A 27,529-nucleotide genomic window follows, 5' to 3' on the forward strand; every position below is an offset into this window, starting at 1 on the left:
TATAACTTTGTTTTAACTGGGAGGTTTCAAAGTGATTAATTAAAAAGGAGATTTGGACTATATAGACAAATGAGTGGTGGAAGATTTTTGGTTGGTTTAAAAGATGTCACTATTTCTGAAAAAATATTTAAAATCAAAAGTATAGTTAGAGAAAGTATTACTTTGATGATAGTTTGAAAGTACCACTCGAGTCAGAAAATAATTTAACAGATTTGAAAAACTTTCTTCTTGATATCGATACAACTCAGTGTGCTCCGGAAATCATGAATCTAGCACCAGAAAGTAGAGAAGCAGGTGCTCATAATGCTGGATATATAACAAAGAAACTAAAAAAATGCTTTGGTACATGTTGCCAAGAATTTTTATGTTGAGCTAATATTGATGAAAGCAATCCTGATCATACTTATTTAACAATTATTTCTAGGGGTGGTCTCACTATTCCTTCACCATAACTTTTGGATTATGTTTGCACATTGTTTGCTATGATTGACTACTCTTATAACAAAATAAAGAAATTTAATTTACATGCACGACAAGCTTTAGAATATTTGTTAAATCACTTTTGTGACTCTTTTCAGACTTTTTCTTGTCCCATGCATGAGAAAACTGGGATAAAACTTGCTGGAAGAATTGTTATCAACATTTTTCTTAACAATAAAAGAATTATCTCTACCAGCGAAGTAGCTGTTGATCATGTAAAATCTTTTAAAAAGAGAAAATTTTTAAAAACTCAATAAATTATATATAATACAATTTTTTGTTTTGATGAAAAAATAAAAAGATTTAAAGATTTTATATAAATATTCTTGTTTTTTAAATTGTGTCTTTTTACTTAAATTCTAAGTTTTAAAATAAAGGCTTGTTTTGATATCTTTTTATTTATTTATTTCTTATATAATATTTGTTTAGTATCTAAATTTATGAATATAAACTACTTTTGTCGACTTTTTAAATTTAGAAAGTAAAATACATTTGCAAATATTCAAAAAGTCTTAAGTTTTCGAAACATTACGATTTTGAAAACTGGCCTTCTATTTTTTTTTCAAAATGAAAAATATCCGGCCGTATAAATAAAGTAGGCCATGCCTCCGGTAACGTAACTTCAGGTCAAGTTAGGCAAAACATTTTTGCGCCTAATTCGACTCGGCAAACGAGAGTCCAAAAAATTATTAAGTTCATTTAATTAGCACTGATCTCAAAATATAACTGGATAGCGTATTCAATTACCTTTTTCAACAAAAATTGAAGCCAAAATTGGCCTCCCAAGATGGCGGCGATCGGAGCTCTTAGCGGTGATCTATGTACATATAAGGCTTTTTACAGAAATATTAAAGAAAATAAATAGAGTTTTGAAAGAAAAACTAGACTATGAAATAAAGTTTTAACGACTTTAACGAAATGAAATGGTTTTCAAAAAAAAATCAGATGATTAAAGTAATTATTTTGATACTAAGGTACAAAATATTCGATATACTTTACGATTAAATAATATTTATGCATAATCTATGTACCTTTTAGTTCTTAGTTACCCAATGCAGTGTGCTAGAAGGTTGATAACATGACTGTATGGTAAGCGGCAGTGGTGTCTACTTACAATTTTGACAAATTTTATATTTTCAATTTTTGTAGCAAGATACCAGATATGTACATGCTGCATGAACTATTAGCTGAGTGCTGTGAGTACACACAACTCAGGGGTTCCTTCTAGGATTGTTTAATACATATATGTAATTAATGGATATAGTATTTAATAAAAATATTAAGTACAAAATATTATTTTCTAATATATGTTATTCTACTTATATATTATTCTTTGTAATATTTCAGCTCTCAATAATTGAGTCAATTGTTTTTAACTTGTTATTCAAAACAAATCATTAAGGGAATGTTTTGATGACATATATTTTGTATGTTATCAAACATTATCAACATTATGTATCTTATCAAAAAATTTTTGATACGTAAATTTACAATAAATTATCTGCATTAAATGTTGGAATGCATTAGTACTTTCTTATCATTTCAAACAAACCAGTTTTTTAAAATTCAAAGACAGAGGAGGTTTAATTAAACCAACTAAAAGTGTTGCTATCATATGCAAAGAAACTTAAAGATGTTTCCAAAGGTTGCTTGCCTCAATAAATGGCCACCTTCCAAATGAAATAGGAATTCAAAATGGCATTTCTAGTGCTGTTTTGAGATCAGTTGATTGCTCAAAAATATTTAATGAACAAACTTCTCATGTTTGACTCAGCTATAACTGATAACCATTTATTTGCACTGATTAAACTTATTTCAAAAAACTATGCAAAAATATATCTTTATCACCTAGGTAAAAAACAAACTGCCAAAATAACTGGAAAAAAGCTTAGGAAGCAGTTAACAAAACTTATCCTATTCAAAAACCAATCAAAAATATTTTTATGATATGATATGATATATATATATATATATATATATATATATATATATATATATATATATATATATATATGTATGTATGTATGTATATAATAACTCTAGAAGGAACCTCTGAGTTGTGTGTAATCACAGAGCTCAGCTAATAGCTCATGCAGCATTTATAATTTTTTTAGTGCCTATCTGATGAACTAATGCCTAAAAAACATTTTATCTTAAAAATAAAATCAGCTGCCTACCATGCTGTTGTGTTATTAACCTTCTAGCACACAGCATTGGGTAGTTAAGAACTAAAAGGTACATAAATTATATAACAAATGCTAACTATTTGAAACTTGAGATTTCTGCATAAGCAAACTAATACTTTTTCTTTACTTTTATTAAACAAACTTAATTTAAGCAAATTAAAATTAAAATTTGTACTTAGTTTTATTGAGAATTTTTATTTTATTATATTTATTCTAAAAAACGAAAAACAGAAAGTTAATATAGAGCAACTTTTTGTAAGAATATGTTTTGTTAAATAAAAAAATATTTATATTTGAAATTTATGTAAATATGTAATATTCCGTTATTTTTATGAAAAAAATCTTATGTTAAACAAAAAAACTAGATTTTTATTAGAAGATTACATATTTATCAATATTTGAGCTTAAGATATAAAACTTGATTATAATCAGTTTTTTAATTTTCATATCACCATTCCTTAATTCCGCCGCCATCTTGGGAGGCCAAAACTGGCTTCAAAAAATTTTTTGGTATACGCTATCCAGTTATATTTAGAGATCAGTGTTAATTAGAGGTTTTTTTTTTCATCGTTCGGTAGCGTAACTTTAGGCCAAGTTAGGCTTCCTCCCCCGCCCCTCTCTATACCTAGAAGCGTTAACATTTCTTGACTAACTTCTTTAAAAAGCTAAACCTGCGTCTGAGTATGGGTTTGCTGCTACAGTTGTTATGCATTTAGTAAAAAGAAATTAGGAAAAAAAAAAAAAAATGGCAGAGGTTCTACTGACCAAGTGGTAAGCTTGAATGAAGACGTAGTTCAGAGAAGTGGGTGGACAATAGATCGGTCACACTAGCGTCTAATTTTGTGAGGGAAAGGAACAATTGATTAAGCACGAAGATGGCAAAATTCAAAAAATATATATAAATATTGAGCAATCTGAAGTTCTAAAACTATACAATGAGAATATGGGTGGCGCAGACATTCTAGATCAAATGGTAAGCTTTATAGAATATATCTAAAAAGTGGTCACTTCGCATATTTTTCCATTGCACAGTGGGCCAGGTGGTAGACAAAACCTCAAAAAAAATATTCGAAATACTTCCAACTACTTAGTATATTATGTATATAAGAGCATAATGTATGGTTTAAAACATTATTTGCAGTTTGATAGTACATCATAAATGTACAAATATCATTTACAATTGAATATATTTAGAAATTCATTTATTAATTTTTATAATAGATATATCACCTACAACTATGACAATGAATAACCTTTAAACTATTTAACATATGCAAAATTAATTGACACATTATTAAAATTTAATTTTATAGCTTTACGAAAAATACCACCACAAATTCCAAGGTCTTGTATTAAACTCACAGTTTCATTTTGAAATATAAAGGCAAGATTCTTATTTATAATATCAAAATATTATATTAAAAGTGGCGCATATAGTTTAGAACCTGCTGGAACAGCTTATTAATGTTAAAATAAGTTAATACAATATATGTATAGCCTGTTGGTGGTGTTTAATTCTGCTCTTAGCTGCCCCTTTAAGTTTGGTAAACATTTAAAAAAAGATATTTTCGTAAAATGCTATTCGCGACAAACCTATTTTTTTGGTTTTAGGTAATAATAGGTGCTGTGCTTATTATACTGGCCTAATTAAATGTAGCTGAAATGAAAATAATGGCCATATTCATGTTATATTAGTTTATAGTGGTTGCACTAATTATGTTAAAATCATTTTTTTGTAGTTGATATGAAGATAAGTGATGTCCATAAACGTATACGGCATGACCAACTAAAACCTAGTGATAAATCATTTTCTTTGTCTGTAGAAGCTATTCTAGTCTCTATGAATTTGGGTTCTACTGGATGTGCTGCGTTTTTAAAAGTATATCAAAAGAAATGGAAGGATGCAAACCGGGGAAATATAAAGTTGGAAATATAAGGAAATATAAAGCCTGCATTCCTGGATTAGGTTTTTTGAAATGGTATTACATATTGGATACAAGCTGGAAACTTAAAAGTGGCAGTCTAGAGCTATTGAAGATAAGGAAAATGTTAAGCAAATGAAGAAACGTATCCAGACAGAATTTATGAGCCAAATGGGACTGGTTGTGGATTTCCCAAAAAGTGGAGGATCTGGTAAGTGAAATTACATAAATACTTGTATATGAATCATCAGGTTAACTATCACATATATGCAATTTGTAGGTACCAGTAATGATGGAAACACCGCCCGACGAGCCTTTGCAGACTATCAATCAACTGCCAAAATTTTGAAAGTAGATGAAACTCTTTTGTTTTATTTTTACATCATTCTAGTCACTTTATCATCTGGATTTGAAATTGGTACTGTCAAGTTTAAAGAGTTTTGTATTACTGCTCTTAAACTTTACATATCTAAGTATTCCTGGTATTACATGTCACAATCAGTACACAAAATTTTAGTTCATGGCCATGCCATTATTGCTAGACAGTACTTGCCAATTGGACTGATGTCAGAGGAGGCACAAGAGGCCCGCAACAAGGATTTTAAAAAGTTTAGGGAAGATTTCAGTAGAAAGACTTCTAGAATAGATACAAATCGCGACCTGGTTAACAGACTACTTGTATCTAGTGATCCTGTCATAACATCATTAAGAAAAGGTCATAACAAAAATAGTAAGAGTTTTAAAAAAATCCCCAGTGAAGTTCTGGCTTTGCTGAGGGAATCAGCTCCACCTTCTTCTTATTCTTTGTAGCTAAACACAATTTGTTGTATGATTTTTGAAAAGAAGTTTGATTTAAAAAAAATTTGTTTACTAAACCTATTAATTGTAATTTTTTTATTAAAAATTAAAATATTCTTGATAAAAATGAATATTATTTCATATGTAATGATTATTTATATATCTAAATGGATTTGGGGAGCAATTGGGTAATAATTAGATTTTGTCCACCATATCCTATATATCTGGCCCACTGTGCATTGTGTAGATTTAGCTTTAGTAAACATTTGGTTCGAATGGAGGAAAGACTGTACCGAGCAAAATATATAAAACACCAATTTAGATCTACAAGTTTCGCATAAGACTCTCAGAAGTGTTGGTAAAAGCCAACAAAGTAATTTCACGAAAAAAAAAAGAACGTCCCAGCGATAGAAAGCTCAGTGAAGAACCGAGAGAAAAGCAAAAAGACCGAACGATGAATTAAAACCAATACCTGAAGTGCAATATGAAAAAGTAGATTTAACTAAATTATATTAGTGTTAAAGTTTAATAAAATTATTACCAGTTGTTATTGCAGAAACATCTTCATAAGCTCCAGCAATTAATGAAACATGTCCTACTTGTGATTCTGTAGGAACTCTTGTATGAGAAACTCCCCAAGATCCATTTTGCTTAACTATAGATCGGAGAAAAGAGGTTTTGTTTTCATATCTATGAAAATAATTTTATTAAACTTTAACACTAATATAATTTAGTTATAAAAACAATAAGATGCAAAAATAATAGCTGCAATCAAAAAACTCATTTTTATTGCAAAAAATGCAATATGCGTTAATGTATAAAAAAGAAAGGAACTGTTTCGTGGCTTACCTCAGGAAAACATAATTTTAAAAAGATTGTATCTAAAGTATATGACTATTTGTTAATAACACTTGAGACTTAATATGCATAATAATGCACATACCGGAAAATTGAGAAAACTCAAAAAATGTTTATTTTTTTTACACATTTTTATGATGCCCTTCTTACCAATAACAAGTCAAAAAATAACTTTATTATCCATTAACAATAATTCAGATCTGAAAGGGTTAATACTATTGGTATCGGCAAAAAAATAAATAAATAAATAAGAGGCAAATAATAGTTTATCCCAATATTTCTTCTACTATTTGTCTAATTCAACATTCTGAAGAAATTCCAGAATCAATTTTTGAAGGTTTTTTTGTCGGAAGATGACCACAACAAGCCTAATATAAAACTGAAGAATTGATATCAGATTTGGAAGAGGTTTTAGTCTGAGAAGAATTAATATCAGATTTGGAAGAGGTCTTAGTAGTGGATCAAAATCTGAATATTTTAATCACCTTTCAGCTCTTGACAAAACATGAAATTTAGTTGAAAATTCTCAGCAACCTTTGCAACAGAACTAGAGTAGCATTATTCGAACTTGCCATGAGAATTTTAAATAACTGACGATCCTTAATCTGAACAAATATTTCAAACAGCAAGGAGAAGTCATTACAACACTAGCCCTTGATGAAGCTAATGTCATCTTAAATCAATCAAATCCTTTTTCAGCTATTTACAAATGAAAGGTTCGACCTTTACATTGCCAATCTTCTTAAATTTAATTACATACAATAATAGTTAAAAGCTTCATTTGAATTTTATTTTTATTAACTTTGATGGAAAATTCGATTTTAAAATTTTCGATGTTACATTCGATTGTACTTTTGATTCTAAAGGTTTTCAAAGCGAATTAAAAAAAAAAAAAAAAAAAAAAGAACTCAAACCCAAAGCTTCTTCATTCCGTGATGTGACAGACACCATCTTGAAGATAGAAAATGCTCAGTAAGTCTTTATTGAAGATAAAAGATATTTTTCTTAAATCTTTAAATGAGATAGAAATTAAAAATCTTATATCTTAATATGATGTCAGAAAAATTTTCTTGATCTTTTATTCAAAAGTTCTCTTAGATTTACTGTAAAGTATGCATAAAATGTTGCTTTTTTTTGTAAGTGCTAACATAACACTTAGATATTATACAATGCGATAAGCAAAGCATCTGTGGTGTATGTACAGTATCTGTGGTGTATAATGAACTTAACATGTAAAACTTAGATATTGTTTATAAATTGATTATAAACTGAGATAAAGTAGTTCAGTGAATAAACTCCATAAAGTAAAAAGTGGAAAAATGTGACGAAACAGTGTACATCGTTTTCTAAAGATCCTTTTATAATGTAAAATATTTTGTCGTTATCTGTTGTATATATGGTGCTAATCTTTATCATTCAGGAAAGTTATGAATACAAAAAGTTGTGACTACATCAAGCTCTTTAACACTTAAATTTAAGATTTTTCAAAAAGAGAAGTTCATTTGACTTGTGCATTGAAACTGTGCTCAACTGCTACTCATCACATAAAATTGTCAGAAATAGGTCCAAAAAAAGAAATTAACTGGTAACTCTTTTTAAGAACTTTTCAAAAAATGTGTTTCCTTTGCATTATGTATGTAGCATTATGTTATGTTCTATGATGAAGCAATCAGTAAAATACATATATTGATACCTACCATAATATATTGTACAGATTTAGACTAAAACTTCAAACCAATGCAGTTTATTAAGAAGAATTCACATAGAAAGGTACAAGGGATAACTCAGGTAATTTTAAGTAAATGAAGCACTAAAAATTGCATCTAATTTTCTCTGGCTCAAGTTTTCCTATTTCAGAATACCCATGTTTTTAAAAATATTCGGCATTAAGTAACATGACATTGCCCGTCCGTCAAAAGATGCCGTATATTTTTGTATATCATTCTGTATGTCAGTTGTATGTCAATTTGTGTTTATTACGACCATATTATTACTATAGATATTCCCATGCTGTCACTTGAGGATTTATATATAATATAGCTAACAGCAAACAAAATTTTGTATAAAATTTTTTTTTTAATATAAAACATCTCTTTAACAAGCTTCATACAGCAAACCAACAACTTAAATTATTTAATTTTGCCCAAAGTTGATACAATGACTGCTATCGATTTCTTCAGTATAATTTGCAAGTAACTCACGTAATTCTTTCAAATAATAATCCGATGGCAACGGTAAATCTACAACATAGGGTGCAACTTTTAACGACGACCATTTCGGATTGTCATCATCTATATTATCGCCACTGGCATTCTAAAAAAAAAAAAAATTTTCTATTTACGCAGCCAATAAAATCGTTTTTGAAAAACCGCCCTGTTCGAGCTGATTCGGATATCTATTAAAACATTTCCAACTTTGAGTTACAATTTAAACTTTATTTTATAGTTAGTAAATTTAAAAAAGTTTTTTAAAAAAATCGTACCATTAGGGAGAATACTATCTTCAACATATTGGAGCAAGTGCGAGCCATTTCTGATTGACATAATCTAAAAGATTAATTCGATAAAAAAAAAAAAACTATTAAAACTTTTACCTTTTTTCTGAATTTTCAAAAAAAATTTTACCTCTCTCTTGAATTTTCAACTTTCATCAGACTGATTCGATTTATTAAAGATGCGATTTCATTTTCCATATCTTCCAAGTGGTACAAAGTAACATTTGTATCGTTCTAATAAAAAGTGTTGCATTAAATAACTCATCTAAGTTTACATTTTTGAGTGAATTGGACTATTATGGATTTGTAACTACATATATGTGTATGTATGTATGTATGTATGTATGTATGTATGTATGTATGTATGTATGTATGTATGTATGTATGTATGTATGTATGTATGTATGTATGTTGTTATAAAGTAAGTAAATCAAATCTTAATAGGATTAACCTACATTATATATATATATATATATATATATATATATATATATATATATATATATATATATATATATATATATATATAAATGATGTAGGTAAATACTATTACAATGCAATATTTAATTTACTTACATTAAAAAAATATTCAATGTTTATCTTAATAAAAATACAAAAGATATATTGCTTAATAATTAACATATTACCGAGCGCATCTCACTTAACTTTTCATTCAATAAAATATAGTCAAGAAACACCTAAAAACATCAAAAAATTAATTACATTTTACGGCAATAGAAATACAGAGTAAATTGTAGTACAAAACAAAACATAAAAAGTTAGGTACTTGTCCACCCAATTTCCAGTTCTTAATAGTGCAACATCGCTCAGGCAGGCACAAATCTTTCAAAATGTTCTTCAAGCCTTCATACTCCTCTAAACAAATTTTGTTTATATTCATAATTAACTTGGTTATTTTTTTATTTAGCATTTAAAAAAAGCTCTTCTACCTTCAATAATTGCATCAGCTGCCAAATAATCTATTGTTGCAATATGAGCTAAATCCCAATGCCCTGCTCTAATTAGATGAATGGTTTCTTCATAATGACGACCTATGTATTTTGCATGTAGAGCCTAATAATAATCAATAACCCATAAAAGATTTCTCTTATCTAACTTCTACTTGTCAAAAAAATGCTATAACAAAAACAGCTTTGCACCTTAGCTTCATGCAACCACTGTTCAGGTATTTGGAATTTTTTAATAATCATCTGCTCCTCCTCTGTGAACTGAAGACCACCCTCTTCATTTATCAAACAATATCTTGAAAGAATCTCCTTTACAGAGCTCTCTCGTCTAAATATATAAAAACAACTAATAATATAAAAGTATAAAGTAAAGTATTCCACTTTAGGTTAAAACAGTTTTATCAAATACAGGTGATAACCCTCATTACTAAACATATTAGGCTAAGAAAATCATTGAAAATGCATATCTTTGAAGTATTAAGGCTTTACTCTTCTAGAAAATTTCTGGAAAGGAAAGGAGCAGAAAACATTCTAGCCATGTAAATTTCATTGGTTGAAACAGAACAGAACTTAGAACTTTAGATGACACCATAACCAATATAAAATTTAACTTTACTGCTAAGATAGAGCACAAAAAATTCAGGTCTCTCTTCCTTTTCTACATGCAAAATGAAAGTAAATATTAGACTTGCCAAAATGACTGAATGCAAAAATGGTGCCTTAGGCATTAGCTGAAGTAGATGAGATGGTGAGATATCAAAGAGTGTCTGAAGAGAATCAGTTTTTTTCTGTACATAATTTGAGAACTCCAAATATATTGAGTAAAGACTGATTTAAATGAGAGGATTGGCATTCATCTATATCTTCTTTTAAACACTTCCTCTTTTATGCCATGGTTGCTCATTTAGGTGTTGGAGGAGAGTTTTTGTTTTCTGCTCTCTATCTCTTGTTCCTGAGGAATTCTTAAGAATGAAAAATATTTTTGTACAAACCCAACTCAAGATTTTAAAATTTTATAGTAATCTAATTATGAAGAGCCACATTACAAAAGTTTACAGCATTTCTCAGCAATTTACAACATCTTTCAGCATTTATAAAATCTTTCAGCAATTTCCTCCTTTCAGCCATGCATCTTAGAAATGATTTTATTTGAAATTTCAGAATTGCTTTTTTTAGTTTGTATATAGAATAGTTATCAATTCTGAATCAAGCAAGGAAATTTCTCAACCACACAAAGATAAAACAGCTTATTCTGAATTGTCTAATGAGTTAGCCTAATCTTTATTTAATTTTACATTTGCGCTTATAATTTTTAACACGAAGGTTTGTTCAATATTTAAACTATATTCACACAATAATTTAAGAACTACCCATAATTACTTGATTTCATAAATTGTACAGCTGTCACAGTGGACTTCAACACTCTGTACGAGCATAGTAGGATGTTTTGAACACAGATGATATAACAGATTACTTGATTAATTGTATACCTAGTAAAAGTCCTTAGTATATTGTAAAACCTTAGAAGTGAAGCTTAAAATGATTACAAAAACTTTGATTCAGCAGCCTGTTGGAAAAAACTTTCTTTATAATTAGTCAGCATTTTTTAACATGTCTTTTCACATTAAATATTTTCTACTTTAAATACATGTCTTTGCTTCTTTCTAATAACACATCTCTTTTTTTGCTTTAGTAAATTTTAATGAAATCTAATGAAATTTAATAACCAATCAATTCAATTCATTATTAATTTAACAACCAATCAATTAAACCACTTCATTATTAACTTTAATAATCAAGATATTTTTTGTGTGCAAACACTTCAGAAAAAAAAGGTTTAAAATCCTATTGTTTTAATATTGTTCAAAAACTAATTAAATGTTTTATGTTTAGACATGAATAATATTCAAAACGCAAGTTCCAATAAAAATATTTAAAATGATTGTTAATAAGAAATCAATATAATAATTTTAACCTTTCATTATCTCTTAAATGCATAAGAACAAAAACTGCCCAATGCCATAAACCAATGTTTTCTAGTTGAGCAGCATAACTATATTGCAATAGTGAATGACGCTCATCATTTAAGTGAGTGTAACCAAGATTTTCTAAAACCCGTTGCAGGTGCCAGCTAAAAAGACAAAATAGCAAGAGTAAAGTAAAATTTAAAAAGAAGTAGTAAAAACAAAGTTAGCAAATAGTAACAATTACAAACCTGAGATGGTAATCAACTGTGTTATTTAAATGTGTATTGGGTGCTAAAAGTTTCTCCAGCAAATGTTCTCGTTTACAGTAAAGACAAAGAAGATGATAGCAAATATCTTTTGAAATATTTTCTTCTTCATTATTTTTGTAAGCAGGATAAGGGTAAGAGGAATAAGCACCATAAGTTTCTGTGCCCTGGTTGTAAAATTAAAAAAAATTAGATAAAACTTATATTGAAAATTTAATTTTTATTCCCATCACTAAAAACTTACCAAGGTTTCTTTATATGAGGCTGCACAATGAACAAAACTCAATAAAAAACTCTATATGAGGCTGCACAATGAACAAAACATGATAAAAAACTCTATATGAGGCTGCAAAATGAACAAAACTCAATAAAAAACTCTATATGAGGCTGCACAATGAACAAAACATGATAAAAAACTCTATATGAGGCTGCACAATGAACAAAACACGATAAAAATCTTTTGATACAAATATAAAAGATAATGTGGAACCTTGAATGAATATTGGTATTCTTTAAAAGCATCATTTATTGTAGCTGTGGCTGAACAGTAATACCTATAATTAAATAAAATAAAGTAAATAATACAATAAATACATACATACATACATACATACATACATACATACATACATACATACATACATACATACATACATACATACATACACATATTATCTTAAGGATTAAATGCTTTTTTATAGCTTTGCTGTTTTCTTTCAATTTAATGGTAAAAAAAAAAAATGTCATTCTCAACAAAATCAGCTTTATTTGAACTTATGTCCTTCAAATTACATTACCATAAATGCAAAGCTAGACTTCTTTTCCAGTTTAGTTGATCACATAAATTGATCAAGTTTTGTTTTGACTTCCAAACCATCATACCAGATAATAATACATATAATTTTAGACGATTCACATTCATAAACAAATCAATCTAAATATAAGATAAATAAATTTACATACAAATAATAAATTAATTCAAGTGAAATAAACATAAAATATAGAATTCAAAAAAGTTAAGCAAAGAAAAAAAGAGTTTTCGAATAAAATCTCTACAAGAAATAGTTTGCTTTAAAAATCAGGATTCCATACATTAGATTCTTCCCATTGTGTAAGTTGACTTCGAAGGTAATGCTTCATATGGTGATCACCAGCTGATTGAGAAAATAAAAATGCAAGCCGAATCTCTTTGTTGTCTCTGGCAACTTGGCATGCAGATCGCAGTTGATTGCCAGAAAGATAGCTGAAAATCACAGAGAGATGCCCATCATCCTTAAAAAAAAACACAAAACAAATTCACAAAAATATGCATATACATGCATAAACTAACATAGTACATTTATCCAATCAATTACTTTTTATAAAAAAAAAAGTAACTGATTGGAAAACTGAGTAAAAAATTTTTACACCAGATATTTAAATAAGATGAACTTTTGAAACAATCCATTTTCACTTCTAATGAACAAAATTAAATTTAAAAGTTGTTGCAGTAGTATTTATTAAATTTTTTTTTACATTAATTTCTAAATATTTAAACAGTTTTTAATAGTTAATAGTAATTAAACACTTGAAAAACACTTTGATTTAAACACCTGAAAACTTTGGTAGGTTTGATGTAAAAATGGCTAAGCACCTTATACAACTTCTTGATAAATTTTTTAACAAAAATTATAACTAGATTTATTTTTAATGAAACACTAAAAGCTATAATTTTGACAAATAAACATCTAATAAAACTTTCACATAAATATCACTGCAAAACATTTAACTATAAAAAAGGAATTCTGCCCACCCTCTACCCTGCCACCTTACAATTATTTACCTTAACTTTATTAACCAAAACTTCTTTGTTAATCTCATCTGCTACAACAAGTTCAAGCCATTTTGAAAGTGCAGTGCGCCGTGAAGATTGATTTTCATACAAAGAGTTTAACTCAACTAAAATTCATATTAATTGACAACTGATCAAAGATAATGTCATAGCTCTGTAAAAAAGAGTTAAGATGTCAAATTCTTAATTTAACTACAAAGTAAGCATAATAAAAAAATTAACCTTCTTCTTGTTTACCCCAAAGAGCATTAACTAAATGCCAGACCTCAGAGTGCACAGTAAAAAAATTCTTCTCATAGTTTGCTAACAAAAGTAAAAAAATGCATCAAAATTTGTTGAAAAAGATTTAAAAGATAAAATGCAAAAACTATACTTACAAGTGGCATGTTTAAATTGTAAAGATTTTTCAACATAACTTTTAATGGCAGTAAAAAGAGATGAAAGCTTTGGCTTTTTTAGAGAGCAACTTGGTTCATCTGTGAAATTTGTATACTTTAATGCAATTCCCATACAGTCCTTAAAGAGATTTAAAACATTTTACAAACAATAATTTAAAAAAACTTCAAAAAAAAAAAACATTTACATTTTATAAAAACAAGTAGCAAATGACTTTGACTGAAGACTTACTGTAATGAACTGTGTACTCCCTTGCAAAGTATCAGTATTTAATCGCTCAATATGAACAAACATGTTAGAAAGACCAAACGGTGAATACTGAGTGAAGTTTCCAGAATATAGCCCTTGTTTTATAGTCTCTGCAGTAGGTACTCCTACAGTATCTCCCGCATGAACAAAACTTAATTTATTACCCCATCTCACATGAAACTCTCTACCATGCATTAGACTAGCATCTGCAAGCAGTGAATTTTTTCTGTATAACAAGGATTGTTCATAAGGTACTAACCCATATGAACGACACTTGACAAAAATGTTAGCTTTTTCTGTTGCTTCAACTTGAACAATCTCTTTATCAGAATCAGCTAAAGGTTTTAAAAAAAAAATTGTAACTGACACAGAGCAATTAAAAAAATATATCAAATATAATTCAAAGCTTATTACTAACTTACAAGTATGGATTTGTTGTCTCAAACTGTTTTTAAACAAGTGTATTTTTTTAGCAACTTTTGTTTCACCCTGAAATGTATTTTCCATGTTAAGAAATACTGAATTGTTCAAAGAATCATTAAGATTTTTGGTCTTTGAAATATCAAGTTTCTGAAAAGCTGATAATGAATGTTTGGATTCAACTACAGTAGCATCAAATATTGCATTTGAAAAATTTTTTCTGTTTACAGGTTTTTGTTTAAAATTAAGCTCTTCCTCATCATCATACATGATTGATGTTTTCATTCCTTGCAAAGTGAATGGTTTGACTTGAGCAACCCGTCCAAGCTGATGAGAAAATGGAAGATAATCTTCTTCCATTTTTATTTCATGAGTAAAATCTGTAAAAAATAAAAAAATTAATTAAAGATATTAAATTAAATAACAACAACTTTAACATTTGTTAAATTTATCTAATTTAACTTTTAACAAAAAATAAAAAAAAGATAGTTCTTCTGAAAATCAACTCAAAACTTTTTAAATAAAATTTAAACATAAAAAGTTTGACACCTGAATTTTGGGGAGAAATTGTTTGTTCTGGCATTTGAGAGTCACCTTCTTGGTCATTCATCTCAGCATCTAAGCTTTCTTTGCTAAATCCATGATTTTTCATAGTAAATTTATCATTTGCTTGCTCTTTTACAAGTGATATGATTTCCTCCTAAAAAGAAAAAAAGATTACAACCATAACATATCTTCATATGCATTTACCAACCACTTCTAAAAATTACACTGATTCTAGTTAGATATGAATTAAAAGAATTTAAAATACAAATAACTATAATATACCCATGAACTTGTATTTGAAATCTGACAACCATTGTCATTTATTATGATCAAAATATTTATCTACCATAGAATGCATGCTCATAGTAATTACCTTTTCAAAATGAATACTTTCATCTATTATGTAAGAAAGTTCTTTTTCTTTCTTCAAATTGAGTAGAGATTTTTTTCTTTGCTCCATGTCAGAATCTTCATTAATGAATTGTTCTTGCAAACCATAACGTGTAAAGTGATTAACCTAATGCAATAATTTTTTATAATGACTTCTAAAATCCAGTAAATCTAAATCTTGAACTTATTAACTTGCATGCTTAATTAATAATTAATAACATAGTTAATTCTAAAATGAATATTTTGCAAAGATAAGAGTGGTCATTTTACTTACTTACCATCATATTGTTACTTTAGCAATAAAAAAAATATTTTAGACTGCATTAAATAAGTTTGACAAGAAAACTTACCCTAAACACCCATGCGCCTTCTTTCGGCTGGTAATCAAGAAATACAGCGTCCATGGCAAGTGTTTTTTCTTCAATACGATCAATAAATCCACTTGCTTTCAATCTTTCTGGGGTCTGAAAAATGATAAAAATTCAAGTTACCTATAACAGATTTTTATTTTTCAGAATGTGTATTTTAAAATTACTTGGATGCTAAGAGGCGCTTATCAAGGAAAATGTGAAGAAATAAAAAGATCTAATTTTTAGTATGTTTCATACTATTACTTTACATGAATTTGAAGAAGTCACAAAGTATTGATCACATACTTCAATTTGCAGAATTTAAGATGATTAAGAATAATTTTATCTATTTAAAAAGATACATTGTAATTTGATTACCTTTACAAAGACAACTGTCAAGCAAAAAAAAAAGCAATTTCAAAGAAAATAGCCTATAAAATGTTAAAAAAGCAAGACTATGTTTAGTTTTTTGTAAATGCTTTTAGTGAAGAGATTTTTTAAACAATTTTTAAATTTGTTTTCTTTTTGTTTGCTTGTTACAGAAGTTCAATTTTAGTTTCAATTTTACAAAGGATAGTTTCAATTTTATAAAGGATAGTTTCAATTTTACAAAGGATAGTTTCAATTTTACAAAGGATAGTTTCAATTTTATAAAGGATAGTTTCAATTTTATAAAGGATAGTTTCAATTTTACAAAGGATAGTTTCAATTTTATAAAGGATAGTTTCAATTTTATAAAGGATAGTTTCAATTTTACAAAGGATAGTTTCAATTTTATAAAGGATAGTTTCAATTTTATAAAGGATAGTTTCAATTTTACAAAGGATAGTTTCAATTTTATAAAAGATAGTTTCAATTTTATAAAGAAGCTTTTGTCTAAACTTAGAACTTAGAATTTTAGCTTTTTGTTTTTAATTTTTAAATGGTTTACAAATGTTAACTCCAATGTTTTTTGAACTTGCATTTTGCTTAAAACAAGATATAACAGGCCATCTCAGTATGTTAGCCATTAAAAACATAACAAAATATTAACTGTGAACATTTTACACTCAATAAATTTAATGACTGGCTACTATGACTTATTCTTTATTTAATTTAACATTTTAAAAAACCAAAAATTACACTTAAATGGTTTTAGTAAATTCCCTAGATCTTTTTTTTGCTCAAGAAAATTCAGAAAAAACACTTTTAAGGTCCTATTATTAAATACCATTTTTACTTGATTTTTGGATGTAAAATGAGGTTTATCTCCCAAATACCTGACAAAATGTTTTTTCATCTTTTAATAGAACAATTTCCCCATAATTCTCAATAATTCCCAACACCTAATAATTTCCTCAGACTTGGATTAGGACAAAGTTGGCTTTTAGAACATCATAAATATCAGAAGCAGTAATAAATTGTTATTGGTTTTCTTTTTCATCTCACAGAGAAAAAAACCCTTCGACTTCCTAACATTGGATACAACCAGACAATAACTCACCAGTCAGAAGAGAAAGATTTTGATTGGTGATATTTTTAAGTGCATTGATGAGATTTATTCAATCAATTTGAAGAAAGTCTAAAACAAATCTGAAGAAAGCACTTTTACTTTGTTTTCTTACATTAAATAATAGTATGGGTTTATTTTTATAATTGTAAAATAATAAATTGAAAAATTAAAATACCTTAATTGGTGTTTGTGTTGATTTATCATTTGGCCATACTTTTAGCAAGGTAATTTCAGCTGGTTTATTTAATTCATTGCCAACCTCTGGCTTGTTAACATAACTATCTGGATACACTTCAACTTCACGCCGACGAAAGAAAACTAATAAAGAAAATCTTAAATTAGAGAGAAAAAAATATTTTAGGGTCAAATTTCAAAACTTGTACATTTTATGATTAATATACTTAAAACAATCTTTTTTTTTTAAAAAAAAAACTCTTAGATCATTATTCTAAAATTGATTGTCTTGTAATAGGAACAAGTCCTTTAAAATAATCTAGAAGTGATTATCTTGTGATAGGAACAAATCTCTTATGATAATTTAGAAAGGTATTATTATGCATTTTTTAATAATTTTTTAATATTAACAAATTACTAATGTATACTAAGAGAGCATAAAACTATTGCATATTGACTAAAAATAACTTAAACATTTTAACATTCATGTTTAATATACCTATTTCATCAAGGTTCAAGCCATAAACATCAGTAACACCAAGAAACTTAACTTCCCCATATCCTTCTCTACCAACAATAAAGTCACGAACTAAACACTGTTCATTCTTGACCAATTCATCCAATTCTGCCAATCCAGGTTTTATGTAATATTCAGGTCTAATAAAAATTTAACTATAATACCAAAGTAAAAGTGTTACATACACACAATATATCAAACAAAAGAATACCTTGATAAGGCAATATGACATAAAGGAAGTTCTTCTCCATTCTCTGTTTGGACATAAGTTCCTTCTGGCGATTCTTCATGTAAGCTTTGTGAGAGTGGAGTTAACACATATCCTTTACGCTTAGTGGGTAATGGAGTCTGAGCATTCTGGTTTAGTTCAGTTATAGTACTATCAAATATTTGTCCTATCTGAGGAGAATCTTTGATACTCTGAGGACTTAAAACCAATTTTGGTTTAATAATGTCTGGAGGTGGAGCAATTAGGTCATCGTCATCTGGAGTTCTGAATTTCAACAAAACATCATCTGGCTCATTATCCTTTCAAAAATAAATGAGTGAATTCTAAAACATAATGAATTTTCAATTTTTTTTATATTTAATTTGATTTAAGAACTTATAATTTTTTTTCAAGTTAAAAAAATCTCTGCTTCTTTAGCCATCCTCAAAAAACAGTTAAAAAAACTTGACAAAAAATATTTAAATTAAACAAAACACAATATAAAAAATGGCATATAAAGGGAATTTCAATTTTAGCACTTTGTGTACTCAATCTTCAAAAGTTGTCAAATCTGTTACTATTTATTCAACCTGACCCGTTAGATCAAATAGTAAAAGCTTTAAGTAAAAGCTCAGTATTATCATTTTCATTCAAGAACATGTGAGCCACAGCAGCAACAAATAGCATGCACAGATTTTTAGACCTTTTTTTCTTTTCAGCATGTGCTATTTATAACTTTAAAATAACAAAATTGTAGTTTTGATCAAAAGATTTTTGTGGATAAGAAACCATAAAAGGATTTTCTTTAACTCCTAAAAAAATATATAGTCATCCTTAGATAATTACAAAATTAGTTGCTGTGGAATCAATTTCTAAATGAGTAATTACTGGGGAAGCAATCACAACTCAATTGCAACAGCTTGATCAGTACGTTAGTAATCTCTGCACTAATGATTGCCACAGTAATCACTGTCAAAAAACAATTTAGCGAAAATCACTATTCGAGTGGTGGCTGTCACAAGCAGTTATCAATTAGCAACAAATGCAATAACTGAGACAGCAATCAGCAGGTTTCTGACAACATTCAGGATGTAAAAGTGCAAAAAAGGGACTATTATGTTAAAATCTTAAAAGGCATCGCTCTGAATATTGTTAAAGCTAATGATTGTCAAATTTTCTTTAATAACATACTAGATGCAATTTATTCTTTATTACAAGCTTTTTGACATTTCTTCTAGACACAGGGTAAGGACTAAAATCATTTTCTTCTTCCAAGCCTTCAAACAAGCGGGACTAAAAAAACAAAAAACAATTTGTTGTTTTACCACCAAATGAAAAAATTTCATTAAGGAGACAAATAAAGCAAGGAACTTTTCAAAATTACAAAGAAACTCAGAAAAGAATTTGTATAACATATAATTACAAATACCACATATCTAGAATTTTTAAAATAAAATTTAACTGTAATTTTTCACAAAACATTCCATATATTACATGTATGCTCAATTTTTATATATAATACATGTATGCTCAATTTTTATATATAATACATGTATGCTCAATTTTTGAAATGTCTCTTTTATGCATAATTTTAACAATAAATTCCAATAAGAAAAATAGCTAACTTTTCCCATTGAAGGAGATGATATTGGTTTAGGCTTTACACGTGCAGTAGGTCTAGAAAAAACCTAAACAGCAAATTATAAGAAAATAAAGCTTAAATTTTTAAACATTCATAGCATTTCTTTTAGCTAAAACTCTTTTGCTGCACAATACCTTATACTGTGAAGAAGATTCTTTTGCTGTGACTTGCTGAGGAATCTTCTTTTCTTTACTTAAATCCTTAAAGTAGTAAAAAAAAAAACAATAATTTAATTGCTTTATGATATACTACACAAATTTATGAAATACTTTTGTAATAATTTATGGACTTTAAGATTATTGGTATAAATATTAGTATGTGCAATTATAAATATAGCTATTTGGTTACAAAAAAAAAGATGAAAAATTAAACAGAAAAGTTCATTTTACTTGTTGGCTTACAGTTAAGTTTCTGAAGAGTGGTGAATCACCAAATGGCGTATTAGCTATAGCTTTTATTTGCTGTTGTATAATTTGTTGCTGTCGGAGGGCTGCTAATGTACTCTGATCTCTTTGTAAAAAAATAAAAACTCAATACCATATAAAAATAATAAAAACTAATACAGCAAAAATGTTACCATGTAAAAATAAGTAAGAATTAAGTAAAAAAAAGTTTACATATTGGACAAGCCTCCTATTGTAGAATTAGCACCAGTCAGTCCAGTACTAGACACACCTAGAGAGCCAAATCCTAGATGAACAAAAAAAAAAGTGATTCCTAATAATTAAAACAGTAAAAATAACAAAATAATTTAAAAAACAGAAAAGTTTAATTTCTAACAACAAAATTGTGACCCTTAAGCTTTATGTGGAGACAATTTTTTTAATTGTTGAAAAATTCTTAGAACTTAAAAATGAGCTCATTGACCTACAGAATTTTAACTGTTTTCTTGGTTTCAAAGTAACTTTTTTTGAAAGTCTCCACTATCTAGAGAGGGTATAGCACACCTTTTGAAATCTATAGGCATAATAAATTCACGCTTTGAATATTTAACAATAACCACAGACCTGTATTTCCCATTCCAAATGTGTTATTTCCAAAAAGAGTGCCCCCTGATGTTACTGCTGTTGACCCAAAACCTCCAAATGTTGTTTTATTTCCAAATAGACCACCACTTGCATTGGTTCCAAATAAACTATTAGCTGATGTTGTGGCTGAACCAAACCCACTTGTTGCAGTTCCAAATCCACCAAAGGTAGGTTTTGCGGTTGAACCAAATAAACTACCACCAGTAGAAAATGTACTACTTGTACCAAAACCAGTGCCAGATGTTGCTCCAAAACCAAAAGTTGGTTTAACTGCAGTTGATCCAAATAAACCAGTGGCCTATAAAAAATTTCATTTGAAAAGCTAAGATAAGTTAAACTTAAAAACAATGAAGAAGTCGAAAATTGCATATTACACAAGTTTTTACTCACAGCAGATGAGGCAGGTTGACCAAATGAAAAGGTCCCACCAAACAAACCTCCACCAGTTGATGTTGTTGCAGTTGTTGTTCCAAACCCGCTTCCACCAAAAAGACTGCTTGTTTGTGTGTTATTATTCCCAAACAAGCCCTTAATCATAAAAGTAATAAAAACACATTGTAAAAAAGTTCAAAAAATATTTATAGTTTTTTTCTCTAAAACATTATTCTGAATAAGATTTTTAAAAGTTATGTGATCAAGTTTTAAATACTATTTATCGAAATTTAAACTTTATTTTATAAATACTCTATATACTGGTGTATAAGTCTCTACATACACTGGTAAGTTAATATTTTCTGAATAATATTTAAAAGACTCAAAAAAATTGAAATCAACTCATAAATAATCCAGGCAATAATGCATTCAGTCAAATTGTATGTTGATTGTCAAGATTTAATTTTTTTTTTATCTTTTAATTATCATTTTTATTAAACTTTTTAAACTAAAAATTATTCTAAAAAGTTTAATAAAAAAATAAAATTTAAAAATTAAAAGTTAAAAGAGAATGTTTTTATATGGTAGATAAATTACAAAGTTTAAGTAAAATGATATATTGCTGGTAACATAATTCAGTCATTTCAGTTCATTTACCATATTTAAAAGAGCTCCAGATAAAGTTTAGCATCAAAAAATAGCTCCCATAATTTTTTTTTTTTTGACATCAATTAAAATCTGTTACAGGTTTTGATATATTACTCTCCTCTTTAGGCAGCAAAATTATTAGAGAAGGAAATTATTGTTAACTAAAGATCACTTACAATTAGTGAAAAAAATGCATTATAATGTAAATGACTTTTGACAGTTACCAGCTGCATTTAAATGCATTTACCAAGCCATTTGAATTTTTAAAAAGTTGAATTGGAAAACTTTGGAAAATAGGTTTTATAGTAAGAGGTCAATTTATTCACTGTGTCAATTTATACACTGGTATATACATCCATACTTATGTTAATTTTTCACCAAAACCCTTTTTTTCTCTGACTTTTAATCAGTTAGTGATTGTCTAGAGATTATGTACTTGTGTAAAAAAGCATGAACCTCCAGACATGGCCTGTCTTCTAAACAGATTAAGGCTTAAAAAAAAAACTTCTCACTGTAGAACTGGTACCAAAGCCACCAAAACCACTTGCAGTCGTTGTTGTAGTAGTTCCAAATAAAGACTGTGTAGTTTTTGCCCCAAATAAGCTTGTACCAGTTTGACCAAATAGTCCTCCAGAGGTTGTATTTGAAGATCCAAAACCTATAAAGAACCAAAAGACTGATATAAAAATGAAACACAATTTTCTATGCTTAAATTTATGCTAGTACCATTTAACTTATTCAGTTGAAATGTATTGACCTCCTACCTCCAAAAACACTTGGTTTTGAAACTGTAGAGCTACCAAACAATGAAGTCCCAGCTGCATTACTTGTTGCTCCAAACAAACCTGTACCACCTATTGAACCAAATCCTATTGAAGTTGAACTACCTTTTCTACCAGCATCATAGTCTTCTAAACGCAACTCCTTTTGAAAAAAAAAACAATCTTAATAAACTACCATTACTCATCTACAACATAGACCTTTTTTCTTTATTTGCATTCAATATAAAAACAAAAAATTCAAAAGCAAAAAATCTAATAAAAACCTCAACAGATTTATCTTTGTAAGCATCCATTACTGTGATACATTGATTTTGTGTCTTAACATTCATTGTTACTCCATTCTTTACTACTTGCTCTGTTCCAGAAACAGGCTTATAGAAAAAATAAGAATTAAATACAAATATGTTTTTGTAATTTACACTTTTATTCAATATTTTATCATTATTATTTTGGTATATGCTAGAGGCCCTTTCTGAAATTAGTTCAGGGAGACAAAAAACCTGCATAAACTGCCTTAGACTGATGATATAGCTACCAGGGCAAAAAAACTTAACTAAAATGATTACCATTCCAATATAGAAAATTGTGTAACAAAACAATTTTTATTGCCACACTTGCATGATGCAAGCACAATGCCAGCAATTATTATACCATTGATTGTTATTAAACTCAGCATTTATATCACAGTAGAAACAATTAAAGCCATAATCAAACTGTTTGCATACCTACATGGTGTTTAGGTATAAAAACAGTTGCAATACCTCTTAGGTAGGAATTACCATAAGAGTAATTGCCATGATAGTAAATAATTTACTATTCTGTTATGTGTGTTAGCAACAAGCATAATAATGATTACAGAATAACACTTAATATAGAAGCCATTATTGAAAATATGGTAGTAATTGCTTGGTTAAATGTTCCAATATACCTCTGCATAGGAAAAGTACATAAATCTTTAAGTAAGATTAGGTAAGGCAAAGACATTTCTAAAAGGACCTAATGCCATTCTAGGAGTAAAAACCAAAAAAAAAAAAAAATTAGAATTACCACAAACTTTACGGTTGTCCCAGATGTTAACTGTGCTCCAAATCCTAAATAATTAAGAACAAATGTTAGCTGTGCTCCAAATACTAAGCCAATCATTTAAAAGACTATGAACTAATTTAACATGACTAATCTAAAAGAAATCTGTTGAACAAAAGTTTTTTGCACCATTTATTCTTTTCCAATATGCACATTTAAAAGTACTATTCCAATTCTTCACTTTAAATATTTTCAGGAAAAATTTGATCACTTAATAAACCATTATTTCATTATATTTTTGGCAACTGAATATTAATACTTTTGACATCTTTTAACCAAAATATTTTTTTTCTTTAAAAAAAAAAAAAAAAAAAAAAAAAAAAGGTAATAATAACAATAAAAAAAATGATAACAACAACAACAACAACAATTAACATTATGGATAATAATAGTAATAATAATAATAATAATAATAATAATAATAATAATAATAATAATAATAATAATAATAATAATAATAACAATAATAATAATTATAACAATAATAATAATAATAATAACAATAATAATAATAACAATAATAATAATAACAATAATAATAATAACAATAATAATAATAACAATAATAATAATAACAATAATAATAATAATAACAATAATAATAATAATAACAATAATAATAACAATAATAATAATAATAATAACAATAATAATAATTATAACAATAATAATAATAATAATAACAATAACAATAATAACAATAATAATAACAACAATAATAATAATAATAACAATAATAATAATAACAATAATAATAATAACAATAATAACAATAATAATAATAATAACAATAATAATAATAATAACAATAATAATAACAATAATAATAATAATAACAATAATAATAATAATAACAATAATAATAATAATAACAATAATAATAACAATAATAATAATAATAACAATAATAATAATAATAACAATAATAATAATAATAATAATAATAATAACAATAATAATAATAATAACAATAATAATAATAATAATAATAATAATAATAACAATAATAACAATAATAATAATAATAATAATAATAATAATAATAATAATAATAATAATAATAATAATAATAATAATAATAATAATAATAAGAAGAAGAAGAAGAAGAAGAAGAAGAAGAAGAAGAAGAAAAAGTAGAAGAAGAATAAGAAGATGAATAATAATAATAAGAAAACACAAATGGAAGTGTGAACAAGTTTAAAAATCTTTACATATAAGTACTGTCTAATAAATAGTAAATAATTACTGGTTTTGTAGATGATATATTATAATATTGCTCACCTGTATTACTTGCTCCAAATAGGCCTGTTGATGGTGTTACACCAAAAAGATTGGAGGTTGCAGCTGTAGTTCCAAAGCCTCCTAAAAAAAAATAATGCTACAACTATATATACATTTTGTTCAAACAGTATCAAAAGTTAAATAGATAAACACACCCTGGTAATACAACTTAAAAATAATGTGTATATTGCATTATATGACAAGAATGACCATTTAGGTTATAACATAGTAAATAGGTCTTTGATAAAATTATCTGAAAAAGCAGCTCCTTCATTTATCAACTTGCTTTTCTAATGATTTTAAAAAAAGTTCACTTGGTATTGCTAATAAAAATAATTTTTCAGGGAATCGAGGAACAAAAAGCAAAAATCAAGGAAAAAAATATTCTCTGAATATTGGCTAAACTGATTGAAAATAATTAAAGAGGTAAGGTATGGTCATACTTCAAAAATTTTATTCCTGCATTCCTAATAAATTATGTATTTAAAAAAGGCAACTAAATAAGCTATAATACAAACAAATCAGATAAGCTCTTCTATTAAAAATAGGCAATAAACAACAAAACAAAAATGTATAGAGGGGTTTACTTGTTTTCACACAAAAACAAGGTGGAATTCAATTATCTAAGCATGTTCAATGTTGTTGCAAATAGAGGAAGTATTTTGAAACCTTGAGAATATTCTCAAAAATTGATTTTCTTTTTCCAGAAAAATTTGAAGACTTAAATTGCTTTAAGTTTTTTTTTAGTACATGTAAAAGTGTTTATGTCTTATGATTAGTTATACTTAAAAACATGCCTTTTTTGAAAGTTTGTTCATATGATATTTGAACAATTATAACTTTTTTTTTTTTAAATTTAAATAATAAATTTAAACATAAATTACAGCAATACTGATTTTGAATTTAAACAAATAATATTTTACCAAATCCACTAGTAGTTACTCCAAATGCATTACTTGTTTGAGGTGCTTGAAACAAACTTGTACTACCAGTACCAAACAAACCTCCACTAGTGTTTGTAGTTCCAAAACCTCCAAAACCTTTTGATAAAACATGACATTAATAGTAAAGTTAACAATTCTGAAGCTTTAGAGAATACATTCTATTGAGATTTGTTTTCATTTGGTAGCAAAAAATTTATAGATTTTCCACATTTATTTAAATCGAAAGGTTTTTAATGTAATTGATTCACAAAACTGTAGCAGATTTTTTCTTGCACTTTTGTTGTTACTAGGTCATTCATATCATTAAATATGGTGCCCCACATGCACCATTTCTGGGTTAAAATGGAATAATATTGCTACAATATTTAATAAGCACTGTATTTAAAAAAATATCAATTTGAAATGCCAATGCAATTTTGTTTTATCATTTCTTAAGCAAAAATTAAATCATTTATTGAGTAAATTTAGATCATTTGTTTATTTTTTAAAATTCTTATGTATAATTAGTTACTAAAAATACCTGTTGAAGGCTGGTTAGTTTTAGCACCAAACAAATTTGTTCCTGTAGAAGTTGAACCAAACAAACTACCTTGTGCAGGAGTAGTGGAGCCAAAACTTGGAGTACCAAATGTACCTGCTGCTGGTGTTTTATTTCCAAACAAACCTTATGCATAATTTAAAAAAACCAAGTTTTTAGGGATAAATCAAAATAAATATTTAAAAATTAAGCTATAAAACACTTTATCTGAAAAAATAACTTAGAGAGCTTTACATCAAGAAATACCTCCAGTACTTGAACCAAATGGTGTTTGTTGTGTACCAAAAGCACTTGTAGATGTTCCAAACCCACCACCACCAAATGGGGTTTTGGCTCCAAACATTATTTACTTGTCAATAATATTGCTGCAATATAAAAGTAAAATAAAAATTACTCATAAGTTAAAGTGTGTCAATAACATAAAAAACTATATATTTACAAATATCCAGAACTCTCACTTATGAAATAACAAATTGTAAAACTTGGTGTAAATTGATAAAAAATATATATGGCTTGCACATTAGTTTCTCTAATATGTGGTTTAAACAATATACAATCACATCATCTACTACACGTTATACATCAACTATACATTATACAATCTGTAATATGTGACTTACACATTAGCTTTTCAGTCAAAGATAATATTTAATCTCGTTTTTATAAGAAACAGAAAGTAGTTCCTAAATTGAAGCTTAA

At 27.4% G+C, this 27,529-nt stretch overlaps 2 protein-coding genes across 4 annotated transcripts; one reads left to right on the top strand and one right to left on the bottom strand.

Annotated features, from left to right (window-relative positions):
* Positions 1 to 3,990: 3,990 nt before the first annotated feature.
* Positions 3,991 to 5,428, top strand: LOC149891904 (uncharacterized). Of its 2 annotated transcripts, none has more exons than XM_090079298.1 (3): positions 3,991 to 4,050; positions 4,406 to 4,799; positions 4,869 to 5,428. In XM_090079298.1, exons 2-3 carry the CDS (start codon positions 4,724 to 4,726, stop codon positions 5,396 to 5,398), a joined length of 606 nt encoding a protein of 201 aa, XP_089935424.1. In that variant the 5' UTR covers positions 3,991 to 4,050; positions 4,406 to 4,723; the 3' UTR covers positions 5,399 to 5,428. The 2 variants fall into 2 exon arrangements, with proteins under 2 accessions (XP_089935424.1, XP_089935422.1); XM_090079296.1 differs by lacking the exon at positions 3,991 to 4,050 and adding an exon at positions 4,057 to 4,210.
* Positions 5,429 to 8,300: 2,872 nt separating this feature from the next.
* On the bottom strand, positions 8,301 to 27,201 carry LOC145181959 (nuclear pore complex protein Nup98-Nup96-like). 2 transcript variants are annotated; one of them, XM_090080410.1, is made up of 38 exons: positions 27,077 to 27,201; positions 26,813 to 26,956; positions 26,272 to 26,388; positions 25,349 to 25,429; positions 24,032 to 24,075; positions 23,248 to 23,355; positions 22,967 to 23,126; positions 22,715 to 22,860; positions 21,573 to 21,710; positions 21,162 to 21,480; positions 20,772 to 20,844; positions 20,556 to 20,664; positions 20,289 to 20,354; positions 20,138 to 20,200; positions 19,704 to 19,805; positions 18,516 to 18,832; positions 18,287 to 18,444; positions 17,789 to 17,931; positions 16,122 to 16,235; positions 15,755 to 15,898; positions 15,385 to 15,535; positions 14,838 to 15,215; positions 14,398 to 14,750; positions 14,148 to 14,286; positions 13,993 to 14,073; positions 13,762 to 13,877; positions 13,032 to 13,211; positions 12,737 to 12,873; positions 12,430 to 12,493; positions 11,922 to 12,106; positions 11,682 to 11,837; positions 9,899 to 10,034; positions 9,689 to 9,812; positions 9,526 to 9,614; positions 9,386 to 9,436; positions 8,869 to 8,972; positions 8,727 to 8,790; positions 8,301 to 8,557 (listed from the first exon to the last, which is right to left on the bottom strand). In XM_090080410.1, exons 1-38 carry the CDS (start codon positions 27,171 to 27,173, stop codon positions 8,378 to 8,380), a joined length of 5,331 nt encoding a protein of 1,776 aa, XP_089936536.1. In that variant the 5' UTR covers positions 27,174 to 27,201; the 3' UTR covers positions 8,301 to 8,377. The 2 variants fall into 2 exon arrangements, with proteins under 2 accessions (XP_089936536.1, XP_089936535.1); XM_090080409.1 differs by having other exon boundaries at positions 20,544 to 20,664.
* Positions 27,202 to 27,529: the final 328 nt, after the last annotated feature.

The sequence above is a fragment of the Hydra viridissima genome, unplaced genomic scaffold (genome assembly GCF_058129835.1).
Source record: "Hydra viridissima isolate aposymbiotic clone 2 unplaced genomic scaffold, HvirCarnegie_v1 scaffold_2, whole genome shotgun sequence".
NCBI lineage: Eukaryota > Metazoa > Cnidaria > Hydrozoa > Anthoathecata > Hydridae > Hydra > Hydra viridissima.

Bases quoted from the DNA above. Each gene is read 5' to 3' on its own strand.
- LOC145181959 (XM_090080409.1), bottom strand. From the start codon at position 27,173: ATGTTTGGAGCCAAAACCCCATTTGGTGGTGGTGGGTTTGGAACATCT. The intron at 26,389-26,812 runs GTATTTTTAGTA...TTTTATCAAAAG, and splicing joins AACTAACCAGCCTTCAACAG to GTTTTGGAGGTTTTGGAACT. The intron at 25,430-26,271 runs GTAAAATATTAT...ATTTTTTTTTAG, and splicing joins AGTAACTACTAGTGGATTTG to GAGGCTTTGGAACTACAGCT.
- LOC149891904 (XM_090079298.1), top strand. From the start codon at position 4,724: ATGAAGAAACGTATCCAGACAGAATTTATGAGCCAAATGGGACTGGTT. The intron at 4,800-4,868 runs GTAAGTGAAATT...TGCAATTTGTAG, and splicing joins CCCAAAAAGTGGAGGATCTG to GTACCAGTAATGATGGAAAC.